Source organism: Lynx canadensis, chromosome C2 (assembly GCF_007474595.2).
Source record: "Lynx canadensis isolate LIC74 chromosome C2, mLynCan4.pri.v2, whole genome shotgun sequence".
NCBI classification, from domain to species: Eukaryota; Metazoa; Chordata; class Mammalia; order Carnivora; family Felidae; genus Lynx; species Lynx canadensis.
Window position 1 is genome coordinate 76,130,341 of NC_044311.2, and position 27,055 is coordinate 76,157,395.

General features: G+C 53.6%; 4 protein-coding genes across 4 annotated transcripts; 3 read left to right on the forward strand and 1 right to left on the reverse strand.

Annotated features, from left to right (window-relative positions):
- The first annotated feature begins 1,056 nt into the window (after nt 1-1,056).
- POLR2H (RNA polymerase II, I and III subunit H) lies at nt 1,057-4,902 on the forward strand. Its single transcript, XM_030330284.1, has 5 exons — nt 1,057-1,257; nt 2,224-2,307; nt 2,392-2,485; nt 3,031-3,114; nt 4,535-4,902. Exons 1-5 carry the CDS (start codon nt 1,185-1,187, stop codon nt 4,650-4,652), a joined length of 453 nt encoding a protein of 150 aa, XP_030186144.1. The 5' UTR covers nt 1,057-1,184; the 3' UTR covers nt 4,653-4,902.
- Nucleotides 4,903-7,988: 3,086 nt separating this feature from the next.
- On the reverse strand, nt 7,989-14,772 carry THPO (thrombopoietin). Its single transcript, XM_030330309.1, is given in 10 exon segments — nt 7,989-8,971; nt 9,215-9,382; nt 10,860-10,946; nt 11,246-11,373; nt 11,598-11,755; nt 13,109-13,215; nt 13,217-13,255; nt 13,258-13,308; nt 13,311-13,352; nt 13,355-14,772. Coding segments are annotated over 10 exon segments (1,503 nt in total). The 5' UTR covers nt 13,415-14,772; the 3' UTR covers nt 7,989-8,308.
- A 578-nt stretch (nt 14,773-15,350) lies between these two features.
- Nucleotides 15,351-17,526, forward strand: LOC116738293 (chordin-like). Its single transcript, XM_032594582.1, has 6 exons — nt 15,351-15,498; nt 15,729-15,832; nt 16,365-16,494; nt 16,645-16,773; nt 16,863-16,962; nt 17,086-17,526. Exons 1-6 carry the CDS (start codon nt 15,351-15,353, stop codon nt 17,180-17,182), a joined length of 708 nt encoding a protein of 235 aa, XP_032450473.1. The 3' UTR covers nt 17,183-17,526.
- A 418-nt stretch (nt 17,527-17,944) lies between these two features.
- LOC115523986 (chordin) lies at nt 17,945-24,708 on the forward strand. Its single transcript, XM_032594721.1, has 15 exons — nt 17,945-18,097; nt 18,174-18,321; nt 18,470-18,576; nt 18,700-18,819; nt 20,033-20,189; nt 20,535-20,755; nt 21,206-21,319; nt 21,662-21,925; nt 22,009-22,102; nt 22,220-22,276; nt 22,563-22,666; nt 23,117-23,219; nt 23,640-23,794; nt 23,965-24,064; nt 24,290-24,708. The coding sequence occupies exons 1-15, from the start codon at nt 18,002-18,004 to the stop codon at nt 24,343-24,345; spliced, it is 1,896 nt and encodes a 631-aa protein (XP_032450612.1). The 5' UTR covers nt 17,945-18,001; the 3' UTR covers nt 24,346-24,708.
- Nucleotides 24,709-27,055: the final 2,347 nt, after the last annotated feature.

Genomic DNA, 27,055 nt, shown 5'->3' on the forward strand with positions numbered 1-27,055 from the left:
TCGAGTAGCTACTGACGTCTCACCACCATGGGGAACAGCCTGCTGGGGATCTGCATTCTCTACCAGGGTCTAAAGAAGGATAGAGCAGAGGGTGGGGTGAGCACAGAGTGTATGGGCAGTGTAAGAGATTGTGTCAGGGGAGAGGCTCGGGCCCAGGAAACAGGCAGTGTGCGGGAGAAGGCAGGATCAGGATGAGGGGGCATGTGGGAGGCACAGGCGGTGCCCAGGAGGGAGGACGGTGCCCAGGAAGGGGGCAGTGTGAGAGGAAGGGGCAGTATAAGGGAGGAGCTGGTATTCGTGGGAGAGGATAGCGCCAGGATGAAGGGGCATGTAGATCAGCGTCTGGAGGGAGAAGGCAGTGGTGGGGCAACAGGTAGTACCAAGCGGAAGGGGCAGTGCTCCGGAGGAGAGCAGTGTGATGAGGTTAATGCCAGGCTGAAGAGATCCTGTGGAAGAGAGTAGGTCCAGGGGAAGAGGGCAGTGGTAGGAAGGGTGCGGTACCAGTGGAGGGGACAAGTGCAGGCTTTCCTTTTCCCCATAGTGACATCATGGCAAATTCCCAAACTGTACAAACCCGGCTCAGGTGACATCCAGCAGGGCCAAGTCAGCCGGGGCCGGGCTGGGGGACCTCGGTGCCAGCTGGAGGGACTGGGCCCCGCGCTCTGCAGGGTCAGCGCGCTGGGGGCGGGGTTCTGTTCCTCCTGCCCTCCGCGAGGACTGTGCCCTCGGCGGGCACGCGGACCAGCAGGATAGGGCTAGGGCCGGGGTTCTCTGGGCCAAGGATCAAGGTCCCTGGCTGGGGTAGGCTCGCAAGCATTCTGGTCTTCCCAACCCGGACTCTCAAGAGGGCGCAGTAGAGCCTCCTCAGGGAGCGAGAAACCGCGCCACCACGGCCGGAGGTGGGACTAGTCGTGTCCCCGCCCTGGGGCGGAGTTATATGGCCCTGAGGCCCGCCCTAAATCCTGAGCACGCTCGGAAGCAATCGTTCGGGGCGGAAGTTAGGAAGCCCCGAGAGCCAGGCAGCGGAAGTGGTGGCATTACTCCTTGTCGGCGCGCATGCGTTATTCTAGTCACTTGCTGCCACTCCGTAGGCGCTTTTACCCTCCCTCCACGCGAGGGGAAGCGCGTACCCTTAGTCGTGGTAGCGGTCTCAGCCACTCTGCTACTCTCGTGGCTGTTTCACCATGGCGGGCATCCTGTTTGAGGATATTTTTGATGTGAAAGACATTGACCCGGAGGGCAAGAAGTTTGACCGAGGTAAGTGAGGTGTACGTAGGGGCGGTTTAGGGGAAGGGGCTAACCTCCTCGGGGACACGCCCCTGGGCCCCTTGTCCACCCCACCCACGTGGCCTGCCCCTACCGGCAGTTCCTGATAGAGGACTCTCCCTCGGGAAACATTTTATAGATGGACAACGGAGACTCGGAACTCTGCCTGGCTTCACATATGCTGTGCCCTGTGCCTGGCTGGCTTTTTCTCATGGTGCTGATAAACTCCTGGGCACCTTTCTAATCGCTCCTCACTCTGAGCTAGGCGCTGTATCGAGCACCTTACACACATTTTGTCCTACCTATTCCTTTCAAGAGCCTCCATGAGGTAGGTGGTGACTTACCCAGTTTGCTCCTAGAAGTTAAGTAACCTACCCAAGGCTACATTGTGAGTAATCAGACTTCAGAGCTTGTATTCTTGTAGTGCCCTAAGAATTTTTAGTTCTTTGTGACGTCCTCCCTTAGTCAGAATTGACTGATTGCTATACACGTCTTTATTCTGTTACTGATCAACAATTATTGAAGTGTTCCTCCTTGATGTCTCTTCCTTTGCTTGGAGACTGAGATGTTCTTCGAGACAAACACCAGTTCTTACAAGTCCCGATAATCCACTCAGCACAGCAGCCAGCACCGAAAGACAAACCTTTGGATGAACGAATAACTTGCCCAAAGTCAAGGTTGTTTCTTAAATCACCCAGGCAGGCCTAGAACCTGGATATTATTTATTGCCAGAGGACCTTTGTTTTTTTCTGGGATTCTGTCCACTTGCCATAGTTTTCTTCCCTTTCTTTCTGACATGTCTGGTTCTGCATTTCTCTGAGAGCAGATGAGAGGCTAGTGGATGCAGACTGGGTTAGACTGAGTGTTCAATTACACATAATCCCCCAAAGCGGGGTCTGTAGCGTTTGCTGGAGCCTGGCAATTACCTATGCCACTCTTTTCTCTGCTTCCCTCCAGTGTCTCGACTACATTGTGAGAGTGAATCTTTCAAGATGGACCTAATCTTAGATGTAAACATTCAGATTTACCCTGTAGACTTGGGTAAGTATTGAACACAGACAATAGCAGGAGGCTTTTTGACATTTTAGCCGTTCTTCACTCCCAGGTATTGCCATTTATTTTCAGGTGACAAGTTCCGGTTGGTCATAGCCAGTACCTTATATGAAGATGGTACCCTGGATGATGGTGAATACAACCCCACAGATGATAGGCCTTCCAGGTGAGGAAGTGAAGAAGGGAGCACTTGAAATATGCCTGAAGATTAAGTAGATAAGTAGTATGAAAAGACCCTTATTTAATTTGTGGAATAAATGATTATCAGCAGAATCTGAGTAACCTTAAGGAAATTGCACTTAAGAATTTGAACAGCCAGGTGTTTATGCAAACAGTAATTACGTGCTTGTGGGTTGTAGTTTATTGATGGCTAAGGAAATGACCACTGAGTGACCTAAGCTGTGTGAACCTTGCATCTTGGGAGAGAGTTTGGTGTGATGGAAAGGCTTTGGAATTCCACGGAGTTCAAATCTCAGCCCTACCACTTATTTGTTGAACAACCTAACCTCTTTCAGCCTCAGTTTCCTCACCAGTAAAGTATGGATGGTCCTGCTTTGCTCATTGGGTTGCTGTGAGGACTAAATGGCATTGTATCTGGAAGACGTCCGTTTTCATAATGTTGACGCTTAGTTATCAGTTACCATTATTGAAGGGCCTCTCGTTATTGTTAACTACTTTTTTAAGAATAACCTTGCTATTGTTGTTTCACAGGGCTGACCAATTTGAGTATGTAATGTATGGGAAAGTATACAGGATTGAGGGAGACGAAACTTCTACTGAGGCAGCAACGCGTCTGTAAGTTCCATGGTCTTGTGAGACCCTTGTCCCCCTGCCTTGGGCCATGCTCTGAAAATCTGGGCCGTGCTCATGTTTCCTGTGTCTCTCCCCAGGCACCTCAGACCTAGGCAGGACCCAGAAGGGGACTGTTCCGGGAACAGTTTCCAGTCTGAAATGTAGGCTGCTCACTTGGCCCTTTGTCAGGACCTCAGGGCCCAGGGGTCCAAGTGAGAAGCCGATGATCTTGCTATGTGAAGTGCAAAGGCAGGTTGCTTCCCCAGGAACTAAATGCAGCATTAAGTGATTAAACTGCTAGACTTTTTTGGTGTTGTTTATTTGTGTGTGTGTTTTGCTACTCTGCAATCCAATCCCTAGTTCTTTGGTTTCCCTGCCCAACTATTTTAGCTGTTCTTTAAAATCTTATTAAAACAATATGTGCTCTTGGTAAGAAATTTGAAAAGCCGAGAAGTAATGTGAGGAAGCAAAAAAAAAAAAAAAAAAAAAAAAAAAATCACCTATAATTCCATACCCAAAGGGAATCTTTTACATAAACATTTTTGAGTATTCTAGGTTTTTTCCTGTGTACTTTTTTTTTTTTGAGATCATGTTGTTTGTTCTCTCTCTTTTTTTTAAGTATTTATTTAGTTTTGAGAGAGAGAGTGCAAGCGGGGAAGGGGCAGAGAGAGAGAGAGAGAGAGAGAGGGAGAAACAGAATCCCAAGCAGGCTCTGTGCCATCAGTGCAGAGCCCAAGGTGCATCTCCACCTCATGAACCGTGAGATCATGACCTGAGCCGAGACCAAGAGTTGGACGCTTAACCGACTGAGCCATTCAGGCGCCCCTTCTTCTGCTCTTTTTGCTTCAAGTTATGTAAAATGGGTTTCCCTATGTCAGTTTAAGGCTTTTCCTAAACATTTTAATAGCAGCATAACATTCCCGTAAATGGATCTATCTTAGTTCATTTGATCATTTCCATTACTCTGGGCATGTAGCATTTTCCACCTTTGTTTGATATCCGGAATACTGCCATGCACATATCTGTGCATTCATCTTTGTCTGAATTTTGGTTCCTAATGACCAGACGCTAGAAGGGTGCCTCTCTTTCTTTTTTTTTTCTAAATTTTTTTTTTTCTAAATTTTTTTTTTCAACGTTTATTTATTTTTGCGACAGAGAGAGACAGAGCATGAACGGGGGAGGGGCAGAGAGAGAGGGAGACACAGAATCGGAAACAGGCTCCAGGCTCCGAGCCATCAGCCCAGAGCCTGACGCGGGGCTCGAACTCACGGACCGCGAGATCGTGACCTGGCTGAAGTCGGACGCTTAACCGACTGCGCCACCCAGGCGCCCCAGGGTGCCTCTCTTTCTTAAGCTGGGATGGGGAGCCACTGGGTAGCCGCTCCAGAGCTTAGACTCATGGGACTGGGGCCTTCCATTTCAGCTCTGCCTACGTGTCGTATGGGGGCCTGCTCATGAGGCTGCAGGGTGATGCCAACAACCTGCACGGATTTGAAGTGGACTCCAGAGTTTATCTGCTGATGAAGAAACTGGCCTTCTGAAGCACCCAGGAAGCCAACCTTGCTGCTTAGTCACTTAGGGCTTGGACATTCATTCATTCAAGCCTGAGGAGCGGTAACTGTTGACCACCTGTTCAGGAGGGGCTGTCTGTCTGCCCACTGTGGGTGCATCTTTAGGTGGTCTGGACTCCATGGGAAACTTGCCTGTGAAAGACCCAATGGGAGAGCTTAAAATGGATGAGAAGTTGTTTTGTGTGTATATGATTTTTAAATTAAACTTTACTTTTTCAGATCCGTTTCTGCCCCGCCCTTAAAAAAAAAGTCTTTTGCATTTACCCTAAAATCATTTTTTCTACTTTGCCTGTGGTATATTATATTTCTGGCCCACAGCCAGATGATCACATGTCAATGTAGGATCTATCCCAGCCTTTTGGTATCTGGGTTTAGGGTTATCTCAGCCTTCTGGGTAACTACCCCAACATTTATCCTCCAAAGTGATTTTTTGTCTGGGAGAGTGTTGTGCTTTTGGCTCCTGAGGGCACCCCAGCACCGGAAGATACCACCCATTTGGCATAGAATTTTGAATGGGCAAGGAGCCCTGCTTGTGTCCTTCCAACACTTTAAGTCTCTTTGGAAGTCAGATCACGTTGATTTAAATGAGTCACTTGCATATCCTGGAAATGTCCATCATTTTTGTGGAAGCTTTGGGTGGAAGCTTTTAGATACAGGCATGGGACATGACTATGAAGAGAATAGGAAGAACAGATTTGGTGGTTATAGGAACAGGTGGAGGAGCTAGGTGTCTGCTCTACATTGCATTACTGCAATGCAGGGAGGGAGGGTGAGTGGTGGGGGTTCTCACCAGTACCACTGAACAGGCAGCGGCTGCACAGACCAGTGAAGTGGACAAGGCAGCAATACCAATGAGGCTGGCAGTCCAGTTCTAGGACAATGGAGCAGCCTGACTGCAGTCCCTAACTTAAAACTGGGCAAAAACAAAATGGAGGAAATGGTGATGCTTGTAGAAGCACTCCAGAATATGAGCTGGCTTTTTAGCCTGGCATTTGAGGTCTCTGAGAAAGTCTCTGGACTCTTATTTCCCCTAGGAGATTCAGGGTAACAATCCAGAAAGATTGTGAGTGTGTATTAAGCAGTTTTCTCTTTTGATCTCCTGGTTTTGCCATGGGAGCTGGTCCCCCTGCTGGGATGCCTGGGGTATTTCCTTCCCTATCATTTTCAGGTCTTTACATGAGGTGTTAGAAATAGTATTTAGGGAAATGGGTTGAAAATGGATGGTCTCTGCAGGGGGGAGGAAAAGGTGTTTTGCTTTACCGTGGGGGGGGGGGATGGACAGAAGGTGCAATGGGGGTTGGAATGAATTTTCATGGACTCGTAGAACTTTTTTATGTGGAGTCAGATTTGGGGTTTTGGAGAAGGCTGGATTTAGGTTCGAGTGGGAAAACTTAATTACCAGTAATAGTTTGTGGGGTAGCATAGCAGACTATCCTGGCTATCCTGGGTAGCAGAAGAGAGAACTGGCATGCAGTTGAATAGAGAGAAGAGTGTTCTGGTTGTCACAGTTTTTTGCTTTTTGGGTAAAGGGAAGAAGGGATGGAATAAGTCTGACGATGTTTTGGGAAGGGTAGATTCTCAATATGGACAGATTAGTTCACATTGGAGAAGCCCAGGAGTTATTTGTATTTGCCCTGAAGTAAGTCCAATGCTGATACTGGATGCCTGGAACTTACTGGCTATATACTTCTTGCAGTTTTGCCAACCTTGTCTCTCATCTGACTGTGCTGAGAACCCTTATTAAGCCTTTGTCTTTGGTCCCTTCGGCATATCTTGTTCTGGGTGCTGACTCTTTCATGTGCCAGAAGGTTCTTCATTTTGATCATTACATTTAATCCAGGTTAGTATTTCAGTAAATTACAATTTCTACTTAACCATTCCCTTGACTGCATGCTGGAATTTGTAGTGTGGATGAACTGTTCTCTCCCATGCAAAAACTGACACCATCTGAGATGCGTACACTTTTGAGCTTTGTGCATTTGTTGATTCCTTCTCCATGGCAACTGTTCTATCCATGATGGGAGAGAAGGACACCTGGAGATGTCTAAGTTCGTCACCCCCTCCAAGAGCTTTTGGTTTTCTACTCAGAACTTTTTAATTGTTGGTCTGTTTACTCCCCCAAGACTTGGAAATCTTTCCTGATATATAGAATCACTGAATGATCTGTTGGACAGTACACCACACTGGGGACCATATGGGCTCTGGTCAGCCTAGGGTTTCTTCTTTTCTTGCTCACAGGGCTATGTAAGCATTGAGAAGATGCCTGGCTTCTCTGAGCCTCAGTTTCATTGTCTGCAAAGTAGAGATGATAATCCCAAGGTGATAGAGTTGTGTGAGCGGTATAAAAGGTAACACACGTAAGGTTCCCGGCATGCTGGCTTTCATTTCTTCTATTTTGGAATACCTCTAGTGATCCTGGGGTATCTGGCAGTGTTTGGAACTCTGGATTCCTGGCTGTTTTACCTACATGGTCGTCTTTCCTTTGGGGAGTTGCGGGGAGGGAAGAGGAAAAAGCTGCTATTAGTTTTCCTACAGGAGCCTCTGGAGGTAGTGTTGACCTGTGCAATGGAGTTTTTGTTTTGGGCAATAATAAACCTCTTCAGAGGCACCACAGCGGCATTTATTTGCAAGGCCCCATAAGCCTGGCTTCTCTAGAGAATCCTTAGCAGAGTTCATGGTGGTCACATAGGGCAGCTTCTTAGATACTGTGTGCTTCTGGGATTGGGAAATGAGCCTTCAACTTGTACTTGTCCCTCCTGCTGTGTGAGCCCTAGGAGACTGACTCTTGCCACTTCCTGCACTTCCCCCTGACCTCCACAGGAGGGAGGCAGGAACCCGTGCCTGGCAAAGCTTCCTGCTGAGCTGCTGAAGCTCTCGCTGTTTGCTCAGCTGTCACATCCAGGTTTTGTCTTGACTGAACTGTCTGCACAGCCTTACCTGGGGTGTGAGGCTCTCCAAGGCTTCCTGTTAACTTTTTGGGAGGGGAGGGAAGGGGGAGATCTATTGCCCCCTGAGAAGAACATCTCTTTCCTTTGCTTTTCTGTTAGCTCTTAGGTGTTCTTATTTATTCTTTATTTATATAGGCTCAGTTTTGTTGATTATGTAGAGACGGCCTTTCTGAGAGACAACTTCTCATTCATTTTTCAAGAGTAAGGATCTCCTAAGAAAAGGAGATCAGAGCCCTATTGAGAATGATAGTAAAGGGGAGAAAGACACTAACCTTAGTTCTGAGGAAAAAAAATCAAAGCTCTTTTTTCTCTGTTTTCTGACATAAGGTTAGTCTCTACCTCTGTTCAGAAGCCAGGCCAGACCAGCCCTTTGCATAATTACTGTATGAAAAAGAGCATGTAGAAAATTAGTAAGCTGTAAATTTGTGCAGAAAATAGACCAAAGATAACTAGACGCTCTAGTGAATATTATTGATAGCTTAAAAAAATAGCTTCTGAAGTTTTACATTATACAGTGAAAAATGATCCCCTTTTCTGTCCTGTGTATCCCGCTTTAGCAGGGCTTTGGGTTTCAGGTGAAAGCAGGAAATCTGGTATAACTTGATTCCCAGGGCTTCCCCTCCGGGTAAGGGAACTTTACATGGGAGACAGTGCTGAAGCTGGCAGGGCCCTAGTACCTTACTCCTCCTGAGACAGATTCTGGAAGTGAGGGTGGGGTGCAATTAGAAGAGGACTGGCAGAGTTGGGTGTGACAGAGGGGTCAGGAAGTGGAGGCTGGAGCTGGATCGGGGGAGTGGGTGAGGTGGGTGAAGGAGAGAAGAGTGTGTATTGCCCAGTAGGAGGATGGGTTGGGGAAGGAGAATATCCAGGCCAGAGGTCGGGTGGCAGGGAGCTCATGTCTGAAGTTCCTGGAAGGATGTCTGGGGCTCCTAGAGCCCTGGGTGAGGGTCCAGGAAAGAGTCCATGAGTTCCAGTCAAGGGTCCGTGTGTCCTGTTCACGTGTCCAGGGATTTGGTCTAGGTACCTGGAGGTTTGGTTCAGCCGACCAGGAATCTTGGCTCTGAATCCCTGCAGCCTCTTCAGAAGTCCAAAGCCAGTAGTTCTGGCTGAGACACGGGAGTCTGTCTCCAAAAATCCAGAAGTCCTGTTTGGGAGCTTGTGTAGTGTGAGGACTACAGAGATATTGCTTGGGCCAGCTGTAGTGGGCAGGGCCTGCTTGGCACAGAGAGTGGGCCCTACTACAATCAGCAGGAAGCGCACCTTTCCTCGGAGCAGTTGTTGGAAGCTCAGGAATATGGCATTGGGATCCTTGTGAGCTGTGGTCCTGCCCTGTGGAGGAAGCTGTGGGCAGAGGATGGGCCTGAGGCCAGAGATCTGGGCTAGATATCATGTCTCTCTCGTGTCTATAGGGAAAGATAAGGTGCCAGCACCCGGACTTTATGGCTCGGGGAAAGCACTCCTTAGTAGGTCAGCTCTGCTACCCTCAAGATTCCCAGAATTCTCCTTTCTTCCCTCAGGTCTTCCAAGGGGGCTAAGTCAGCAAAGGACAGTCTCTGTAGTCCCCTTGACTCAGGATTTACTTACCTGGGTTCCTAGGAGGCCCTGCAGGGCCCCAAGGAGGAGGCGGACCTGTCCAGAAAGCTGTCCCAGGAGGGATGAGAGGCAGGTGGGTCCCAGTTGTCCCCGTGCTGCCATTACTCCCTCCAGCAGAAGGGTCGTGGCTCCCAGAACGTCCTGTGCCTTGGTCTGCTCCTGCAAAAGAGATGGAAGGGAGAAGGGCCCGCTTCAAAGGGCATGCTAGTAGTGGGTGGGGAGCCCGAGGAGTAGCCAGGGGGATGAATCATAGGAGCTGAGAATTGGACAGGACCAAAGTCCCACCCAGCACAGGAATTCCTTCAGAGTCTCCCGACAATTGGTCATCGGCCTCTACTTGAGTAACTCCGGTGTCCAGTAACCCAGCCTGGTCTCACGCTTAATTTCAGTCAGAAAAGTTCTTTTTTCCCCTTATATGCTGAAATCTGAGCTGTTACAGCTTTTACCTCTGGGTTCTAGTGTTGCCAGTTCACTCTTTCTGCTACAAAATCTTAGGGTCATATGGTTTTTTAAAACTTAATGTAGAGATAAGGCCATCACAGAGATCATAAAAATGAAGGAAGGGGGCTTACTGATAAATGGCAGACACAGAACTGCAAGGGATCCCTAGGGACCACCCTTCATCCCTGGCCCAGTCCCCCTGGAAGACCTGAGGGAAGAGAGGGCATTCTGGGGATCTTGAGGATAGAAGAGCTTGATCTTAAAAGGCCTGCTCCCTCCCAGGTTTCCTGAGCCTCAGACTAAAGCACTTCCAGCCATACCACAAGACTACCACTTTCCTCCAAACTACTCAGACAGCCCCCCCCCCCCCCCACCGCCCTTTTTTAAGCCGTTCCTCACATAACCTGTTTTCTAGCTTCTCACTGTTCAGGTTGCTTCTTCCTTCTGGACACATGCTAGTTTAATATGGTCCCTCTGAATAAATTAGCATTTATCTTGAGGAGGATGTCTGGTACTCAGTCCAGTACTGTTAAGTGCAATCCATTTACTGTTTTTTAGGAGTATTTCCACAATGCGGATGCTAGACATCTAAAACCAGCTAGAATCACTAGCTTTTAAAATAGCTGCTGTTTGAGGTCAACTCCGTCCTCCCAGATCTTTTTCATAGTAAGTTCTAGGGCTGGAAGTTTATATAAAGGAAGTGGGGGCATCGTGGCCTGGAAGCTGGAATAGGACTTTATTTAATTACTTTGAGTAAATGTACAGTTTTATATATATCTCTGTTAAACTTTACCTTGTTTTTGACCTAGCCTTTCAGCAAGTTGAATCTTGATTCTGCCTTTTGTTATTTTAGCGGGGTTTCCCAGTTTTGTGTCATCTGAGGATGACAGATCAGTCTTCCTTCTTCATGCTAACTTAAGAAGGTTGCACGGGACTAGGTCAAAGGCATGGCCATAAGCGACTTTTATCCAGCTTTCCTTGGTGTTCAGCTTTGAATCTATTTTAACATACTAGGACTGTAAGTCACCTTGTCCAGAGGACAACATCATAGTGGAATGTAGATTAGGTTAGGGTGGCCAAGCTGAAAGTGAGATATTCTTAGGGGGCTCAAGAATTTTAAAGAATCCATGGGAAGCAGTACAAAACTGATGAAGACAGGATTTAGGGAAACTAAAGGAAGGAATGACTTTCTTACCTTCTGGGTTTTCCATTCTCCCAGGCTAAAGTCCACAGCAGGCAGCAGGACAGGTGTGGACAAGGGGTTAACGTCTGGGCACTGGCTCTATTGAAAAAGATGGGTGGTGGAGAGGTGGAGAAGGGAGCTCAGATAAAGGGGGGGGGTATGGTGCCCCCGTGACCAAGATAGACTTCCATGAGCAATATATATCCAGGCTAGAGCTTTTAAAATGGGCTAGATTGCAAATCGTAATCCTTGTCAAGGAGTGGTGATTGGGAGGCAGTGATCTCACCAAAGACAATATGGGGACAACAGTGCTTGGATCATGGAGTGAGAGGAAGTGATGGGAGTAAGGGCATCTAACCAGTTAATGGGTAGAGGGGTGAGTGCTGGGAGATTCTCACCAATTTGCTGTGAAGGACATGGGAATCACGAAGCAGTTTATTTAGGAGACGGGGGTCACAGGCTGGAGGAGCCGGAAGGCATAGATTCAGTCTTGCAGTTAGGAGAAGCATGACCACAAGGAGCAGTTCTTAGATGAGAAGTGAGGTTGAAAAAGAAGAAATCACTGTCAGGTGGTGGTCCAGAAATTCCCATTTAAGACCCAGACTTGAAATCCAGGGAATTTGCCTTTCAGAAGCCTTATTCCCAGGAGATTGGGTTCCCTCAGCCCTCCACCCCTGCAGCACATCTCCTTTGTCTTTCCTCTCTAACCATGTTCTGATTTGGCCCTAGGTCCCTCCAGTGTGTTCTTACCAGTCAGCTCCATTCTGGCCACGCTGTCTGGTTGGAGTGGCTCCCTGGATGGGGCCTCTCCCCTGAATCCTTCCTGGGGCCATGGAGGCGGCTTGGGCTCTTGCACTTCTTGCACTGTGGGGCACAGGTGGGCTGAGGAAGAGGGTCTGGAATCTATCCTGCAAGTGACAGGAATAATGAACATTTAATCAGGTGTCAAGGAAAAGACTGCCTGGCTGGGGGGAACAGCTGCTGGGAGGGTGTGAGCCGCCGACCAGCCTAGAACTGCTAGAGCTCTGACTGCTCCCAGGTTTCCGTGTGAGTGCAGCACATTGCGTCTCCTTTTTGTCAGGCTCCTTGGTGAATCTGCTGTGGGGCACCAGCCCCCTGCTGAGAGCAGGACAGAATCTGTATACACACACACACACACACACACACACACACACACACACACACACAAACATATCTTAACTGGCCTCAAATACTGAGCAACCTTGGTTGTTTGGTTGGAGACAATCTAGGACGGGGAAAGGGAACAGAAGTATTGTGGCATAAGCCCTGGAGAAGAGGTTGGAAAGCTGGATACAGGGTCAAGGTGAGGAGCTAGTAAACATGTGCAGTGTGTTGAGGGGTGGCTTGGGGAGTGGGGCTGAGGAGGTGAGTTGGGCAAAAACAAAACTGGACTACTAGGGGTTGGTGATTACAAGATTATGAGAAGGTGGTATGGGAGCAATGAACCTATCATTCTCTTTCCATTTACCCCCACCCAAAAGCCTCTTGGAGTTTTTCTTTACACTCCCAGTTCTGAAATACTGGGTTATCCAAGGTGAAGAGATGGGCTAACAGTCTTGGGACTTGCCACCTGAGGCAAGATGCCCAGGAATGGGCACCTGCTGAGTGAGGTACCCACCTTACATGGCTTACCTCGCCTTGGACACCCACCGTATCCATCTCATAGCCCATATCTTCCTCCCTGCCCCCTTTGCAGAACCCTTCCAGTTCCTTTGCAGGACCCCCCACATGGCCTCCTCCTTCTTTGACGAGTAGTGCAAAGAGGCCTGCACCTGATTCAATATTGGGATTTCCTGTAGGTCTGTCAACATGCATGAGCCCTCCTCCCATTACCCTCTCCTTCGTCCCAGCTTCTCCGGTCCCACAATTCAGAACCTTAAGCTAACTAGGAATGGCTGGGTAAGAATGGGGATTGGATCTGTGTCCAGCTTGATGCTATGTGTCCTAGGCCCTAAATGTGCCACCTTTCTTATTTTCTCCCTGAGCACATGTCCCCTTTCCTTAGGACCCGCCAGGACTGCTATATTCCTCCAAGTCTGAGATCAGTCCCTCAGAACCCAGCACCCCACCCCCTACCCCTGCTCTGTCCTGCTCCTCCCATTCTGGGAAGGCTACACTCTTCTCGACAAAGGTCAGTGCCTGTAGGTTCCAGTTTGCCTGCCCCTCCCCCAGCTGAAAGCCCAATTCCTCTTTCCTGTCCTTCTACCCTCACTTAACTCCAAAACCTGCTTGCCACTCACCGGGTGGAGAAGGGCTCCAGGACCCAGGTGCACAGCAGGCAGCCCTCTGGGGTGCAGATGGGTAGGAAGACATGTAGTGTTGGGGCACAGCCCCTCCACAGCAGTAGGGTCACACGCCTGCCCAGGCCACTTCTGCCCAATCAGAGAGCAGGGAGCTACCAGACACTGGCGAAGGCCCCCGGAAGTGACGCCTTCTCCTCCCACCCGCACTGAACATGGAGCCCCTGCCTGGACCATGGTCCACCAGCGGAGCCCAGCTCTTCCACCCACGCACACCACACAGAGGATTTGAACAGAGGGATCCATCTTTTTCTAGGAGATGGGAAACCTGGGACCTGGCTGGGGAAGGAGATGAGAGGGGAACGGGGTTTTTTTCTAGGAGGAATCGGGCAGGACATTTTTGTTCCTGGGGAAGAGTCACAAAGGTCTGGTTCTGGTTTTAGATATGTTGGTGGGTTTTTCAGTTCTTGACTGGCTAAATTTCTTTTCACCTGCTGTTGAAATCCATTAGGGCTCTTGCTTTTCTGCTTTTCTTTCCTATAACCCTCTCGGAGTCATGTCTTACTTCCCCTTTCCCAGTGGGAATGTGGGTATTGCCCATTTTAGAGAATGACGCTGTCATTGGTCAGTGTTGTGGGGAAAGCGTTTGGACAATTTGAGAGGACTGCATGGTGAGGGCTGTTTGTGGTGGTGGTGGTAGGGAGGGGGTGGGGGTGAGGCTGAGCTCAGGGCCCAGCAGCTCAGACAGCTAAGGCCACTTAACTCTGTGCCCAAGCTCTCCTGCACTTGCCCTGTCTTTCTCCCTCTTCCATCTCCTACCACTCCATATGTGACAAGAAGAATAACCAGGCCCATGTGTCCCTGTCTTAGGGAAGACAGCTGCTGAACCTCCCCCGCAAATACCTCCTGCTGGCCCCCCTCTTCCTTTGGCCCTGGCTCTAGTTCCTTTGCTTTCCCCGCAATCCCAGTCTCCTCGCAGTCTCTGTCCTCAGGGGCCTCCTGGCCTGACCTTGTTCCCATCACCCCCACCTCAGTTCTTCCCCTTCTGCTCCTCCTCCCAAGGATGGGGCTGTCAGCTAAGGAGGATGGCCTAGATCCCGGAATTCTCCAGTTCAGCCAGATGAGATGCCTCCCAAGATTAGGAAGGAGGGTGCTGGGATGGTTGGGAGGATGGTGGGCGAATGGGTGTGGGAGGGGACAGGGAGGCAGTCAAGACCAGGAAACCAAGACAAAGGAGGTTGGGGGTGGGGTGGAGAGGCAGAGGGTCCCCTGCGTGAAGGAAGAAGGTGAGAAAGGATGTGAGGCTGGGGATGAGGATGGTTAGATGGGCCTCCGGACAGGTTACCGTAGGGAGGGAAACACTGTCACCAGACAGAAATGAGACCCTGAAATGGGACTTCCTGGGGACCAGTAGAATGAGGACAGACCTCAGAGAAGAGATAGGGACACAAGCTAGACAGAGAGTGTGGGTAGTGTGGGGTTTGAGAGGTGCTGTGGGCCCACAGTAGGGGAGATCAGTTGACTGGCCTTTGGTGCACATTGTCATCCTTAAAAGACAAGTCTTCATCCTTCCGGCAGTTACCGACTACTAGCCCAGTGGCCGGCCCAGGCCTCAGGCCCAGCCTCTGCCCCTCCCTGGCCTGGGGCTCCCGTCCCGGGCTGGACACGCACCTCCCGGTGCAGCCGCCCTGTGGCCTCCGGCAGCGGGGGGCTCCAGACCCGCCTCTCCTCCCCTCTTCGCGCCCCCTGGTCTCTCCCCTCCCCCTACCCCCTCCGCTCCCCCTTCCCCTGCAGCCCCTCCCTCCTCCCCTGCCCCGTCCCAGCCCCTCCCTCCCCTCCCCCACTCGCGATCCGGGCCGCTGCTGCTGGGCCGGACCCCCCGGGCTCAGCCCGGCCCCTCGCCGAGCCGCCGCCGCCGCCCCGTTTGCTGAGGAGGAGGCCCCCGGCCGGGGCGCCGGGCGCGGGGCATAAAACGGGCCAGAGCCGGCGCCCAGGGCACTAGAGGCGCGTACGGCCCGGGTCAGCGCCCGCCCGCCCGCGCTCCTCCCGGCCGCTCCTCCCGCCCCGCCCGGCCCGGCCCGGCGCCGACTCCCGCCGCCCGACGAGCCCCTCGCCGCACTGCCCGGGCCCTGGCCCCGGCCCCCTCCCGCCGTACCGCCCCCGGCCCGGCCCTCCTCCCACCTCCCTCCTCCTTCTCCTGCTCCCTCCTCCCTCCCGCCTCCCCAGCTGTCCCGTTCGCGTCATGCCGAGCCTCCCGGCCCCGCCGGCCCCGCTGCTGCTCCTCGGGCTGCTTCTGCTCGGCTGCCGGCCGGCCCACGGCGCCGGCCCCGAGCCGCCCGCGCTGCCCATCCGGTCCGAGAAGGAGCCGCTGCCCATTCGGGGAGCGGCAGGTAGGTGGGCGCCTAGAGGGACGCGCAGGCAGAGTCCGGCTCGGGGCAAGTCTGCTCTCGCCCGGAGGGGGCGCCGGGCGCAGGTGGCTCAGCTCGGCAGGCTGCCTGGAGGGGTGGGCGCGGGTCGCGAGGCGCGTCGTGCGGGGGGACCCAGGGCCCGGCCGGCGGCGCCCGGGGCGGGCACACCGCAGGAGCGGGACAGCGGCCGCCAGCCAAGCCCGTCCCCGCAGGCTGCTCCTTCGGCGGGAAGGTCTATGCCTTGGACGAGACGTGGCACCCGGACCTGGGGGAGCCCTTCGGGGTGATGCGCTGCGTGCTGTGCGCCTGTGAGGCGGTGAGTGGACCAAGCGGCCGTAGCCGGGGGCCCTTGCGGGTGGGGGAGCGCTCGCGTCCCGGGATGTCGGGGTGCACTCGGAGCCGCTGAGGATAAAGAAGCGAGTCTGCAGGTATTTGGGAGATATATATATATATATATATATATATATATATATATATATATATAATATATAATATATAATTTTTTTTTCTCCTGGTGGGAGGCAGTGCCCCCTTCAAGTCTCAGGTGTTGACTGTTATTGATCACCCACTATGTGTCAGGCTCTTTGCCAACGGTTTCCTCTGTCTCTCACTTAACTCCTAGAACAACCCTGCTAGATACACACTATTATTTCCCCCATTTTCCAGATAGGGACCCTAAGTCCCAGAGAGGTTAAATAAATTGTCTAGGGTCACACATCTTGTAAGAAGCAGAGTGGTCTGACTCCATGGGATGACCTTGCTCTGGTCCTGACTCTCCCCTGCTCGCCCTGGCTCTCACCAATTGGCATCTTGCACTCACTTGGTTTTTGCATCTTCTCTGCAAGCAGCCTCAGTGGGGTCGCCGCTCAAGGGGCCCGGGCAGGGTCAGCTGCAAGAACATCAAACCTGAGTGCCCAACCCTGGCCTGCGTGCAGCCGCGGCAGTTGCCGGGACACTGCTGCCAGACCTGTCCCCAGGGTAAGGCCCGCTCTGCGGTGAGGGGAGGGCGGCAGGGCAGTGGTACTTGGTCCTGAGCCACAAGGATGGATGGGGCGGATGGAGCAGATGAAACCGCCGACTGCCTTCTCGGTGCCCAGCTGAAGCCCGTGTTTCCCACTCCTGGCTTAGAGCGCAGCGGTCCGGAGAGGCAGCCTACAGGCCTGGCCTTTGAGTATCCGCGGGATCCAGAGCACCGCAGCTACAGCGACCGCGGGGAACCAGGCTCTGAAGATCGGACGCGCGGAGACGGCCACACCGGTAGGTAGGGGCCAGGCAGGAGTTGGGGTTGTGATTGGGGCCGGGCTGCCCCAGTGGGTGACGATACTAGGGACATCTTTTCCTCACAGACTTCGTGGCGCTGCTGACGGGGCCGAGGTCGCAGGCCGTGGCACGGGCCCGAGTGTCTCTGCTGCGCTCTAGCTTGCGTTTCTCCATCTCCTACAGGCAGTGAGAAAGGGGAAGGTGGGAGGAGGGGCCAGCTGGGGACTGGGGAAGGAGAGTTGGGAGAGGCTGGAGGAGCTGCTCCTGGCCTAGGCTCAGAGCCCATACTCACCAGACCCTCATTCCCAGGCTGGACCGCCCTACTCGAATCCGCTTCTCAGACTCCACTGGCAGCGTCCTGTTTGAACACCCTGCGGCCCCCAGTCAAGATGGCCTGGTGAGATGATGCCATTTATGAGTGCTTCTCCAGTCTGGGCGCTATGCTGAGGGCGTGCTCTGCAATGCCTCCTTTGGTCCTCATAACAGCCCAGTGAGAGGAAAGCACTGACATTATGATGCCCATTTTACAGATGAGGGAACTGAGGCTTAGTAGCAGAATGTGATTTGCTCAAGGTCACACAGCTAGTAAGTGGTTGAGCCAGGATTTGGACCCCAGCCTCTGGCTCCAGGGCCCCTTCTTCAGCTTCCTAGGAGGGCTTGGGGGCTCCTTTGTACTCCTTCCTCACCAGAGCTAGGCCTCTCAGCTGGCCTGTCTTACATACTGTCTGAGTAGGACCTTCTTGTCTCTCTGCTCCAGGTCTGTGGGGTGTGGCGGGCAGTGCCTCGGTTGTCTCTGCGGCTCCTTAGGGCAGAACAGCTACATGTGGCACTTGTGACACCCACTAACCCTTCAGGGGAGGTCTGGGGGCCTCTCATCCGGCACCGGGCCCTGGCTGCAGGTGAGGGGAGCAGATGGCCCCTGGACATGAAGTTCTGAGTCTTCTCTATCCCCAGGAATGGAGTGGGCTGAAGAGGGGACTTTCTGATGGGCTCTCATGGTCTTCCTTCCCCCAGAGACCTTCAGTGCCATTCTGACTCTGGAAGGCCCCCCACAGCCTGGCACAGGGGGCATCACCCTACTCACTCTCAGTGACACAGAGGACTCCTTGCATTTTTTGCTGCTCTTCCGTGGGCTGCTGGAACCCAGGAGTGGGGGTAAGTGGGAGGGGGCAGGGCAAGTGAGGAGAGGAGGCAGAGCACCTGTCTGTCAGAGGCATCCATACGGATGGCTGTTGCAGGGCCAAGCCAGGTTCCCTTGCGGCTCCAGATTCTACATCAGGGGCAGCTGCTGCGAGAGCTCTACGCCAATGCCTCGGTCCAGGTGAGTGAGGGTCTGGCTCTTGCTGCCACCTGCTCCGGCCTCTTGCTGCCCCCACCATTCCTTGCTCTCCCTCCAGGAGCCAGGCTTTGCCGAGGTGCTGCCCAACCTGACAGCCCAGGAGATGGACTGGCTGGTGCAGGGGGAGCTGACGATGGCCCTGGAGAGGGCAGGTGGGCCAGGGCTGCGCATCAGTGGACACATTGCTGCCAGGCAGAGCTGCGATGGTGAGGCAGGGTGGGGCCTGGCACCCCGGGCACACACAACCAAGAGGCACAGACAAGTGGCCGGGGTGGGTATGGGAGGCATCGTGTGGGCTGGGCGTATGAATGGCTGTAGGACAAGCTGGCCTCCACCTATCTCGCCCCTCTGCAGTCCTGCAAAGCGTCCTTTGCGGGGCTGATGCCCTGATCCCAGTTCAGACGGGTGCAGCCGGCTCAGCCAGCCTTACACTACTAGGAAATGGCTCCCTGATCTACCAGGTAAGAGTCAGGGGCTGCAGGAGGTGGGAGGGCAGCAGGCCGGGGTCGGGCTTTGGCCTTCATGGTTCAGGCCCCAGGCCTTCTCTGCCACTTCACTTTGCCCTCCCCAACCCTGCCCACCAGGTACAAGTGGTAGGTACAGGCAGTGAGGTGGTGGCCATGACACTGGAGACCAAGCCTCAGCGGAGGAACCAGCGGACTGTCCTGTGCCGCATGGCTGGACTCCAGCTGGGAGGACACACAGTGAGTACTTCAGGCAGAGCTAGGCCACAGGGCCCACACCCCAGAGCTAACAATGCAGGGCTGTGGGAAGCCAGGTTGGATGAGCAGAGATGTTCAGAATCATTCACTCACTAACAGATTCTCTCACTGACACATTGACTCACTGGACATGTTTTTTTTTTTTTTAATTTTTTTTTCAACGTTTATTTATTTTTTTGGGGACAGAGAGAGACAGAGCATGAACGGGGGAGGGGCAGAGAGAGAGGGAGACACAGAATCGGAAACAGGCTCCAGGCTCTGAGCCATCAGCCCAGAGCCCGACGCGGGGCTCGAACTCACGGACCGCGAGATCGTGACCTGGCTGAAGTCGGGCGCTTAACCGACTGCGCCACCCAGGCACCCCTAACTGGACATGTTTTTAGTGAGCCTCGGGCTAGAGACTGGAATACAAAGAAAATCAGATGTGGCCCCTGTCCTCAGCAAGCTCACATCAAATGGGAGGAGGAGTTGGACAGGGAGACCATATAATTATAAATGTGATAGCAATGGCTGCCACTTACTGAATCCTTCTTTTTTTTTTCCCCTATAGTTAACATTTTCAAATTTTTAAAAAAGTTTTTGAAAATTTTTTAATTTATTTTGAGGGAGAGAGAGACAGAGAGAGAGCAGGAGAAGGGCTGAGAGAGGGAGACAGAATCCCACTGGCATGGAACCCAGTGTGGGGCTTGACGTGGGGTTTGATGTGGGGCCCGACGTGGGGCTTGTAGGGGGGGCCTGACACGGGGCTCGTAGCAGGGCTGGATGTGGGGCTCAAACTCACAAACCATGAGATCATGACCTGAGCTGAAATCAAGAGTCAGAGGCTTAAACAACTGAGCCACCCAGGTGCCCCTTACTGAGCCTTTCTACATGCTACATAGTGCACTGGTTGCCTTACTTATATTATTTTTGGCCCTTACAGTTCCCATTTTATAGATAATGAATCGAAGGATCAGACAGGTTAAATAACTCCTCAAGATTGTTACATAGGTAGGAAATGGCAGAGAAGGGACTGGAACCTGGGCTTTCAAGGTTCTTATCCAGTGTTATGCGTGTGTAGAAGTGTGTTGGGTGTAAGAAAACACGGAAGACATTCGGAACTTTGGGCTTATGTGAAAGCTGAGGAGGGGTTTGTCTGGAATCTGGCAGACTGCAGCTAGGGCATCTAAGTCTGGCATCCTTCCCTGTCCTCCAGGCTGTGGGTGTCTGCCCTGGACTGGGTGCCCGAGGGGCTCATATGCTGCTGCAGAATGAGCTGTTCCTGAATGTGGGCACCAAGGACTTCCCAGATGGAGAACTGAGGGGGCATGTGGCTGCCCTGCCCTATAGTGGACACAGCACCCGCCACGACAGTGAGTGCCCTGGGATCTGCCTGCCCTTTGGTGTCCTGTGATCTGTGACTCAAGCATGTGAGCATGGTGCCAGAGCCTGGTGTGTCTTTCTCTGTGCCTGAGCTCGAGGTTGGCATCTGGAGAAGGTGGGGATGTACAGGGTGGCCCTGCTGGGAGACCTTCTCTGTTGCCATGGTGCAGGGGTCTAAAACTTGCTGCTTGCCTCCCCCTCCACCCTGCCCTGGGCCTATGGACGGTGTCGGCCGATTTGTGGAATGCATGTTGGGGGAGGCCGGGGAGATGGGGAATACCGGGCTGCTCCCAGGCCACCTTTTCATCTGTCACCTGTCCTCTGTCTGGATCCAGCACTGCCCGTGCCCCTGGCAGGAGCCCTGGTGTTGCCCCCTGTGCAGAGCCAGGCAGCAGGACATGCCTGGCTCTCGCTGGATACCCACTGTCACCTGCACTATGAAGTGCTGCTGGCTGGGCTTGGTGGCTCAGAACAGGGCACAGTCACTGCCCACCTCCTAGGGCCTCCTGGGATGCCAGGGCCCCGGCGGCTGCTGAAGGGATTCTATGGCCCAGAGGTGAGGACATGATGGTGGAGGCAGCTTTGAAAGTATCTGCTTTTTAGCACGAAGGGCTGTGTGGGCCTGTGGCGGGGAAAGCAGAGAGCAGGTAGCTTGGTATGGCAGAGCTGACATGGGCTCGGGAGTCAGACAGACCTGGGTATGAATCTGACTCAGACTTTTGTTATCCATTCTCCTTCCTGTGTCCTTCTCTGGTGGGATCTCTTGGATAGCATGTAACATCCTGAACCTCCAAAGGAGCAGGTGGGGTGGAGCAAAACCCCTCAAATGGGGTGGACTTGGAATCAGAGAGGCCTGGCTTTCTGAGCTCCACACCACCATTAATGGGCTCACTTCCTTGAAGACTTTACTTAACCTCCTTGGGTCTCGGTTTCTCATCTGTGAATTAAGAAGGGAAGGTGCAGCCCTGGACGGCCTTGTTCCCATCCCTCATCCCGGCTCTTACAGGCCCAGGGCGTGGTGAAGGACCTGGAGCCTGAGCTGCTGCGGCACCTGGCTCAGGGCACTGCCTCCCTGCTGATCACCACCAAGGGTAGCCCCCACGGGGAGCTCCGGGGGCAGGTAGGCAGGCAGTGTGGGCCGCTGGGGATGTTTCAGAGTTGAGCCCTCACTGTGTGCTCTTGCCTGAGTCACTTTGCTCTCTCTGAGCCCTGAGGGGGTGGGGGTGGGGGGTAGTATCACATTCCCTGGCTGGTTGGGAGGATAAAGCCAGACAAGGTACATGACGAGGCTGGCAGCAGACCACCCTGTCTCTGGTCGCTGGGGTGACTGCTGGTGCTAATAGCATCCTCCTGGGACGCAGAGGTGCTCAGGGGTCGAGGTGTCTCGGGCAGGTGGGCTGGCCGAGGCTGGTGGAGACGCGGAGGGAGCCCGGGTGCTGCCTCAACTCGCCTCTTCTCCCAGGTGCACATCGCCAACCAGTGCGAGTTGGGCGGCCTGCGCCTGGAGGCGGCGGGGGCCGAAGGAGCGTGGGCGCCGGACTCAGCGGCCGCCGCGCTGCCCGCGCTGCCGGCTGTGCTTGGCCAGGACGCCCCCGCGCCAGCCAAACCCGGCGGCCCCGGGCGGCCGCGAGACCCCAACACCTGCTTCTTTGAGGGGCAGCAGCGCCCCCATGGGGCTCGCTGGGCGCCTAACTACGACCCGCTCTGCTCGCTTTGCACCTGTCAGGTAGGATGCCCCTGCGGAAGGGTGCACTGGGGTCTGGATTCTGGGGCAAGGGTCCCAGCCAACCGCCCCACCTCTCTTTGCAGAGACGCACGGTGATTTGTGACCCCGTGGTGTGCCCGCCGCCCAGCTGTCCGAGCCCAGTGCAGGCACCAGACCAGTGCTGTCCTGTGTGCCCCGGTGAGTGACCTGTCCCAGTGGGAGAGGGTAGTGGAAGGTCCACTGTAGGGGCTGAGGCCTCTAGGGAGGGAAGGGGGGCCGCCATCCTCTGCCTTCACTATTTCTTTGGCTCCACAGAGAAGCAAGATGTCAGAGACCTGTCGGGGCTGTCACGGAGCAGAGACCCTGGAGAGGGTGAGCTGGAAGTCTGTGTACAGGGATGAGGAATCCAGGGGAGCTGTTGGGTGGGACCAGGAGGGGCACAAAAGGGTGAGAATATATATGGGGGGGGGGACTGAAGGGCACAGGTTCTGAATGACACCTGGTAGGCTTCATTAGAGTCACTGGTCCACAAATGGGTCCTGGTGTTAGACTAGTATGGGGCTGGCCTGAGACTCCAGCCTTGATTGTGGGCCCAGCCAATGAGCTCAATACTCACGGCAGCTGGGCACTGTCCCCCCCCTTCCTCCCTGTCCCCCAGGCTGCTATTTTGATGGTGACCGGAGCTGGCGGGCAGCGGGCACCCGGTGGCACCCTGTCGTGCCCCCCTTTGGCTTAATTAAGTGTGCTGTCTGCACCTGCAAGGTATGGCTGCCCAATCCTCTCTGGTGCCATAACCCAGCAGGGTCTGCAGAGGTGGGGAGGGGGCTGCCAGAGGGAAAAGCCCAGCCTTGGTGAGGGAGGCTCAAGGATTAAAACACTGAAAAGTCCTTTGAGCTTTGAGAATCAGCTTCCTGCAGGAAAAGGGAAGGGCTGATGTGGGTGTGAATTCTGGCCTGCCAGCTGACCAGCTCCACATAGCCCTGGAACTTTCTGTACCTCCCTGAACTTCCTCTTCCACTCCTGCAAGCAGATACGATAGCAGTTATGTTGCAGGGCTACCGTGAGCATTTGAGTTCAGGTATATAAAGCACCAGCCCAGGGCCTCTGAGTGAAAGGCCATGGAAATACGACATTGGAGGGATGGAGAGGAGAGGGAGGAAGCAGGAGGCTCCCCTTCCTTTCTGACACCCATTCCTCAATGGATCCCTACAGGGGGGCACTGGAGAGGTGCACTGTGAGAAGGTGCAGTGTCCTCGGCTGGCCTGTGCCCAGCCTGTCCGTGCCAACCCCACTGACTGCTGCAAACAGTGTCCAGGTGAGGGGTTGGGCACTGAGGCCTCTTGGGGCGGTTGAGGTGCTTCACTGGCTTGTCATGGGTGAGGGGGTGCATAGTGAAGGTGGGTGGAAGGAACTTCTCAGCTAATTCAGCGTTTACTGAGCACTGCTCTGTGCCTAGGAGCTAGGGCTCTAAACGCACTGGAAAGAATGTGCATGTATTTATTAGTGGGCTATGATGGGTTCCAATTCCTACACGTCCCTCCCTTTCTTTCTCCCTCCCTCCCATCCATCTATCCATCCATCCATCCATCCATCCATCCATCCATCCATCCTCTCACCCAAATTTGTCACCTACTAAGTGCCAGAAACTGCTAGGTGTTGGAGATTCAAAAACAAATAAAACCTGGGTGGCCCTTACAGAGCTCACATCTGCTGATCTCTTCCTCCCTCCCAACAGTGGGGTCAGGGGCCCACCCCCAATTGGGGGACCCCATGCAGGCCGATGGGCCCCGGGGCTGCCGTTTTGCAGGGCAGTGGTTCCCAGAGAGCCAGAGCTGGCACCCCTCGGTGCCTCCCTTTGGGGAGATGAGCTGTATCACCTGCAGATGTGGAGTAAGTGGGGAATGGGCTCTGTGTGAGATGGGCATTGGGGACATGGCCTAGAGTGGGGAGACCTTTCCAGGGAGGGTAGGCTCCTGGGAGTGGGCTTCCCTGAAGAGGCTGGAGGCTGCTGTTCCCCTGTGCCTCTGGGTACCCTCAAAATCTACTCTGTCTGGCACCAGGCAGGGGTGCCCCACTGTGAGCGGGATGACTGTTCACTTCCACTGTCCTGTGGTCCAGGGAAGGAGAGTCGCTGCTGCTCCCACTGCTCACCCCGGCGATGTAAGTGAGGGGGCTGTATGTGGGGCACCCCGGGAGGGAAGGGGGCACCTGCTGCCTGCCAGGAGCAGTGCCATCTGCTTCACGGGTGACTGAGTCACACAGATTGTGTGTGCTGACTTGTTTAAAAGTTCTGACCTTTCTGGGCCTAGAACAGAGATGCTCCGCTGTGTCCTCCGTGCCGCCCAATTTCCTCTCTCTCCAAAATGTATTCCCTTTTGTCTCCAGCAGCCCCAGAGACCAGGACAGTTCCAGAGCCTGAGAAAGAAGCCGAAGTCTCCTAGGAAGCAGCCAGAAGGCCACATGACCAAGAGGACGGGGCCTGGGCTGGGAGAAGGAGTGGCGCCAAGGGCCCTGCATCCTCCTGTGGGAAATCAAGTGCCTTCGGCTCTTTTCTGCCTCTTCTCCCTCCCCCCACTACCTCTGGGAACCACAATTCCACAAGGGGAAGGGGCAGCCAGGGCAGGCCAGGGCCACGGCCATTCTGACTCCTGCCCAGTCACCCTCCAGCCTCTGCCTTAGAAGCCCAACCCCTTTCTTTCTGTACATAATGTCACTGGCTTATTGGGATTTTTAATTTATCCTCACTCAGCACCAAGGGTCCCTCCACTTCACTCCTGCTGCCCCTGAGCTGAGCAGAGTCATTATTGGAGATTTTTGTATTTATTAAAACTTTTTTTTTTTTTCAGTCTCAGGGCTAAAAGTTGTTTCTTTGTGGCCAGGGACCTGAGTGTGCCTCCATGGAGAAGGTCTGAGAGTGGGAGCCCTGACTCCAGGGGCTTCCCTCTGAGCCTTGGGGAGCAGGCTGGGCACTGGAGAAGGAGAGTGGAGGCATAGCTGTTGGCTGGCATTGTGGGATTCCACAGAGGGGCCTGGCAATGTCACTGAGATGGACCAGAGCCTCAAGAACTCAGGCAACCCGAAGCAGGATTTAGACACAAATGTGGTTTCCACTGGTTTACTCATGGTTGGCATTTTGCTGACCCCATGTTTTTTTTTTTTTTAAGTTTATTTATTTATTTTGAGAGAGAGAGAAAGAGTTGTGTGTGTGAGCAGGGGAGGGGTAGAGAGAGGGAGAGAGAGAATCCCAAGCGGCTTCTGTGTTATCAGTGCAGAGCCAGACGTTAGGCTTGAACTCACGAACCGTGAGATCATAACATGAGCCAAAATCAAGATGCCTAACTGACTGAGCCACCCAGCCACCCTGCTGACCCTATGTTTGAAGTGGCTCCAAAGAGGGAAACAAAAGTGCCACCAGCCTCTGTCTTGTTTGTTTAAAGTGAGGCAACCAAGCCCCTGTTATTCTTTTCTGGAAATGAATTGCATTCGGGACCAATTCTGGGGCAAATCTGGATCAGAGTAGACTGGAATCAGCCCCTGGCCCCGTTCTTGGCTGAGCTTATCTTGGTACCAAGTGGTATACAGAATAAGATAAGACCTCTCCCCGGTTCCTCCCCATTCCTGCCATCAGCAACTGGGCATTCCCACAGAGCTCAGGGGCACAAGGGAAAGAAGAGTGTCAGGGTAGAGAGCAGATACATGTACCTGCAGATCTACCTTTTGTATAAACAATGTGGGATAAAGTGAGGATGGAATTTTATGACCTGGTTGGGTAGTGGGAAAGAGCAATCATAGCCTTCGTGTGTAGGGTGAAGCACGGTGTGTGTCCTAAAGAAGTTATTGTCCTAGCCCCTTGGAGCTCCAGTTCTGCTGTCAGCTAGCTGAGTTATTTAACTTTCGGGAGTCAAGTCCCTGTTTCCTTTCTGTGAAACTGGTATCTCCCTCACAGGATCCGATCAGAACACGTGAACCCCGCAGCTCTGGGCCTGGCACACGTTAGTTGGAAAGGCACTCTGGCTGAGGTAGGATTCCTGGAGCTGGTTGGAAGTGAAAGGCAGGGGGAAGTCTGGGAAGTGTGGCGAAGGGTTTCCATTAATGAGATATTCTGCCGAATGCCCAGGGGGAGTGGGGAGGCTGGTTGGAGATGAAGGATGATAAGAACGGGGAAAACTGGACTTGGCCCAGAGCCCTGGCTGCCAGTAGGGGGATCGCGAGGGTCAGATAGGGAAGCCAAACAGCAGGATTGGCACAGGGCTAAAGGCAGAGAACGAAGTACAGGGCCAGGTGTGGTGAGATGGAGGATTTGGCCCAGGAACGGATGTGCTGACGGTATCGTCCTCCCTGGCAAGGGAACTTCATGGGAAGAAGCGTTGGTTGAAAAGGAAATTTTCATCCTCAGTTTAACACGAGTTTGCTACTGATGCTCACAAGACGACAGGAAGGGCAGGGGCAGTGAGCATCCACAGTCTGGCTCGATGGGTTTACCCCAGGGACCCTGACCCGCAGGACCCATCAGGACTTCAGAGCAGTGTCAGGGGATGTCAACTGAGCAAATGAATGGACAGCTAGTGACCCAGGCAGAGGAGGGCTCTCCTCAGACACCAGCCCCTGAAACACCTGTCATAGCCCGCGTCCCCACCAAAGCTGGTTGGTCCCCAGGCCCTGCGAGCCCCAGGAAGGTGGTGTGGTGACCACGGATGTCCAGCCCTGTGCAGCGTATGAGGAACACGTCAGACAAACTGGAAGCCCTGACCTGTAGAGACCTCAAGAGGGCACCCCAGCTGTTCCCCTTTAGGGAATCACAAAGACCCAGAGAGCTCTTTCCCTTTCTAAAAACACCACCACCTGAAAAGAAGCCCGTTTGCCCTGGGGTTGCGTATTTAAGTGTCTCGAAACAGTTGCTGGTGAGACTTAAAATCTGATGTCTAAAGTGTGTCAGTCAGGCCTTCTACTTCGCAGAGGCTTTGACAGAGCCTCCACACTTCTCCAGCAGAAAGAGATGGAAGGTAGGACACAGGGGCCCCGCTTGGCCAGAGGAGAAATGGGGGTGGTTCTGGCACAGCTGCTTTGTGAGAAGACAACTCCTCTGCGTGCAGCCCTCAGCCCTCTGCTCGGAGGCTTTCGACTCGTGAACCGCTGCGAGGCGGGCCGCGG

Coding starts and splice junctions, on each gene's coding strand:
- POLR2H (XM_030330284.1), top strand. CDS start 1,185: ATGGCGGGCATCCTGTTTGAGGATATTTTTGATGTGAAAGACATTGAC. Junction 2,308..2,391: donor GATTTACCCTGTAGACTTGG/GTAAGTATTGAA, acceptor ATTTATTTTCAG/GTGACAAGTTCCGGTTGGTC. Junction 2,486..3,030: donor ACAGATGATAGGCCTTCCAG/GTGAGGAAGTGA, acceptor GTTGTTTCACAG/GGCTGACCAATTTGAGTATG.
- LOC116738293 (XM_032594582.1), top strand. CDS start 15,351: ATGCCGAGCCTCCCGGCCCCGCCGGCCCCGCTGCTGCTCCTCGGGCTG. Junction 15,499..15,728: donor GCCCATTCGGGGAGCGGCAG/GTAGGTGGGCGC, acceptor CCGTCCCCGCAG/GCTGCTCCTTCGGCGGGAAG. Junction 16,963..17,085: donor TTCTCCATCTCCTACAGGCA/GTGAGAAAGGGG, acceptor CCTCATTCCCAG/GCTGGACCGCCCTACTCGAA.
- LOC115523986 (XM_032594721.1), top strand. CDS start 18,002: ATGGCTGTTGCAGGGCCAAGCCAGGTTCCCTTGCGGCTCCAGATTCTA. Junction 18,820..20,032: donor TCCAGCTGGGAGGACACACA/GTGAGTACTTCA, acceptor CCTGTCCTCCAG/GCTGTGGGTGTCTGCCCTGG. Junction 20,190..20,534: donor ACACAGCACCCGCCACGACA/GTGAGTGCCCTG, acceptor GTCTGGATCCAG/CACTGCCCGTGCCCCTGGCA.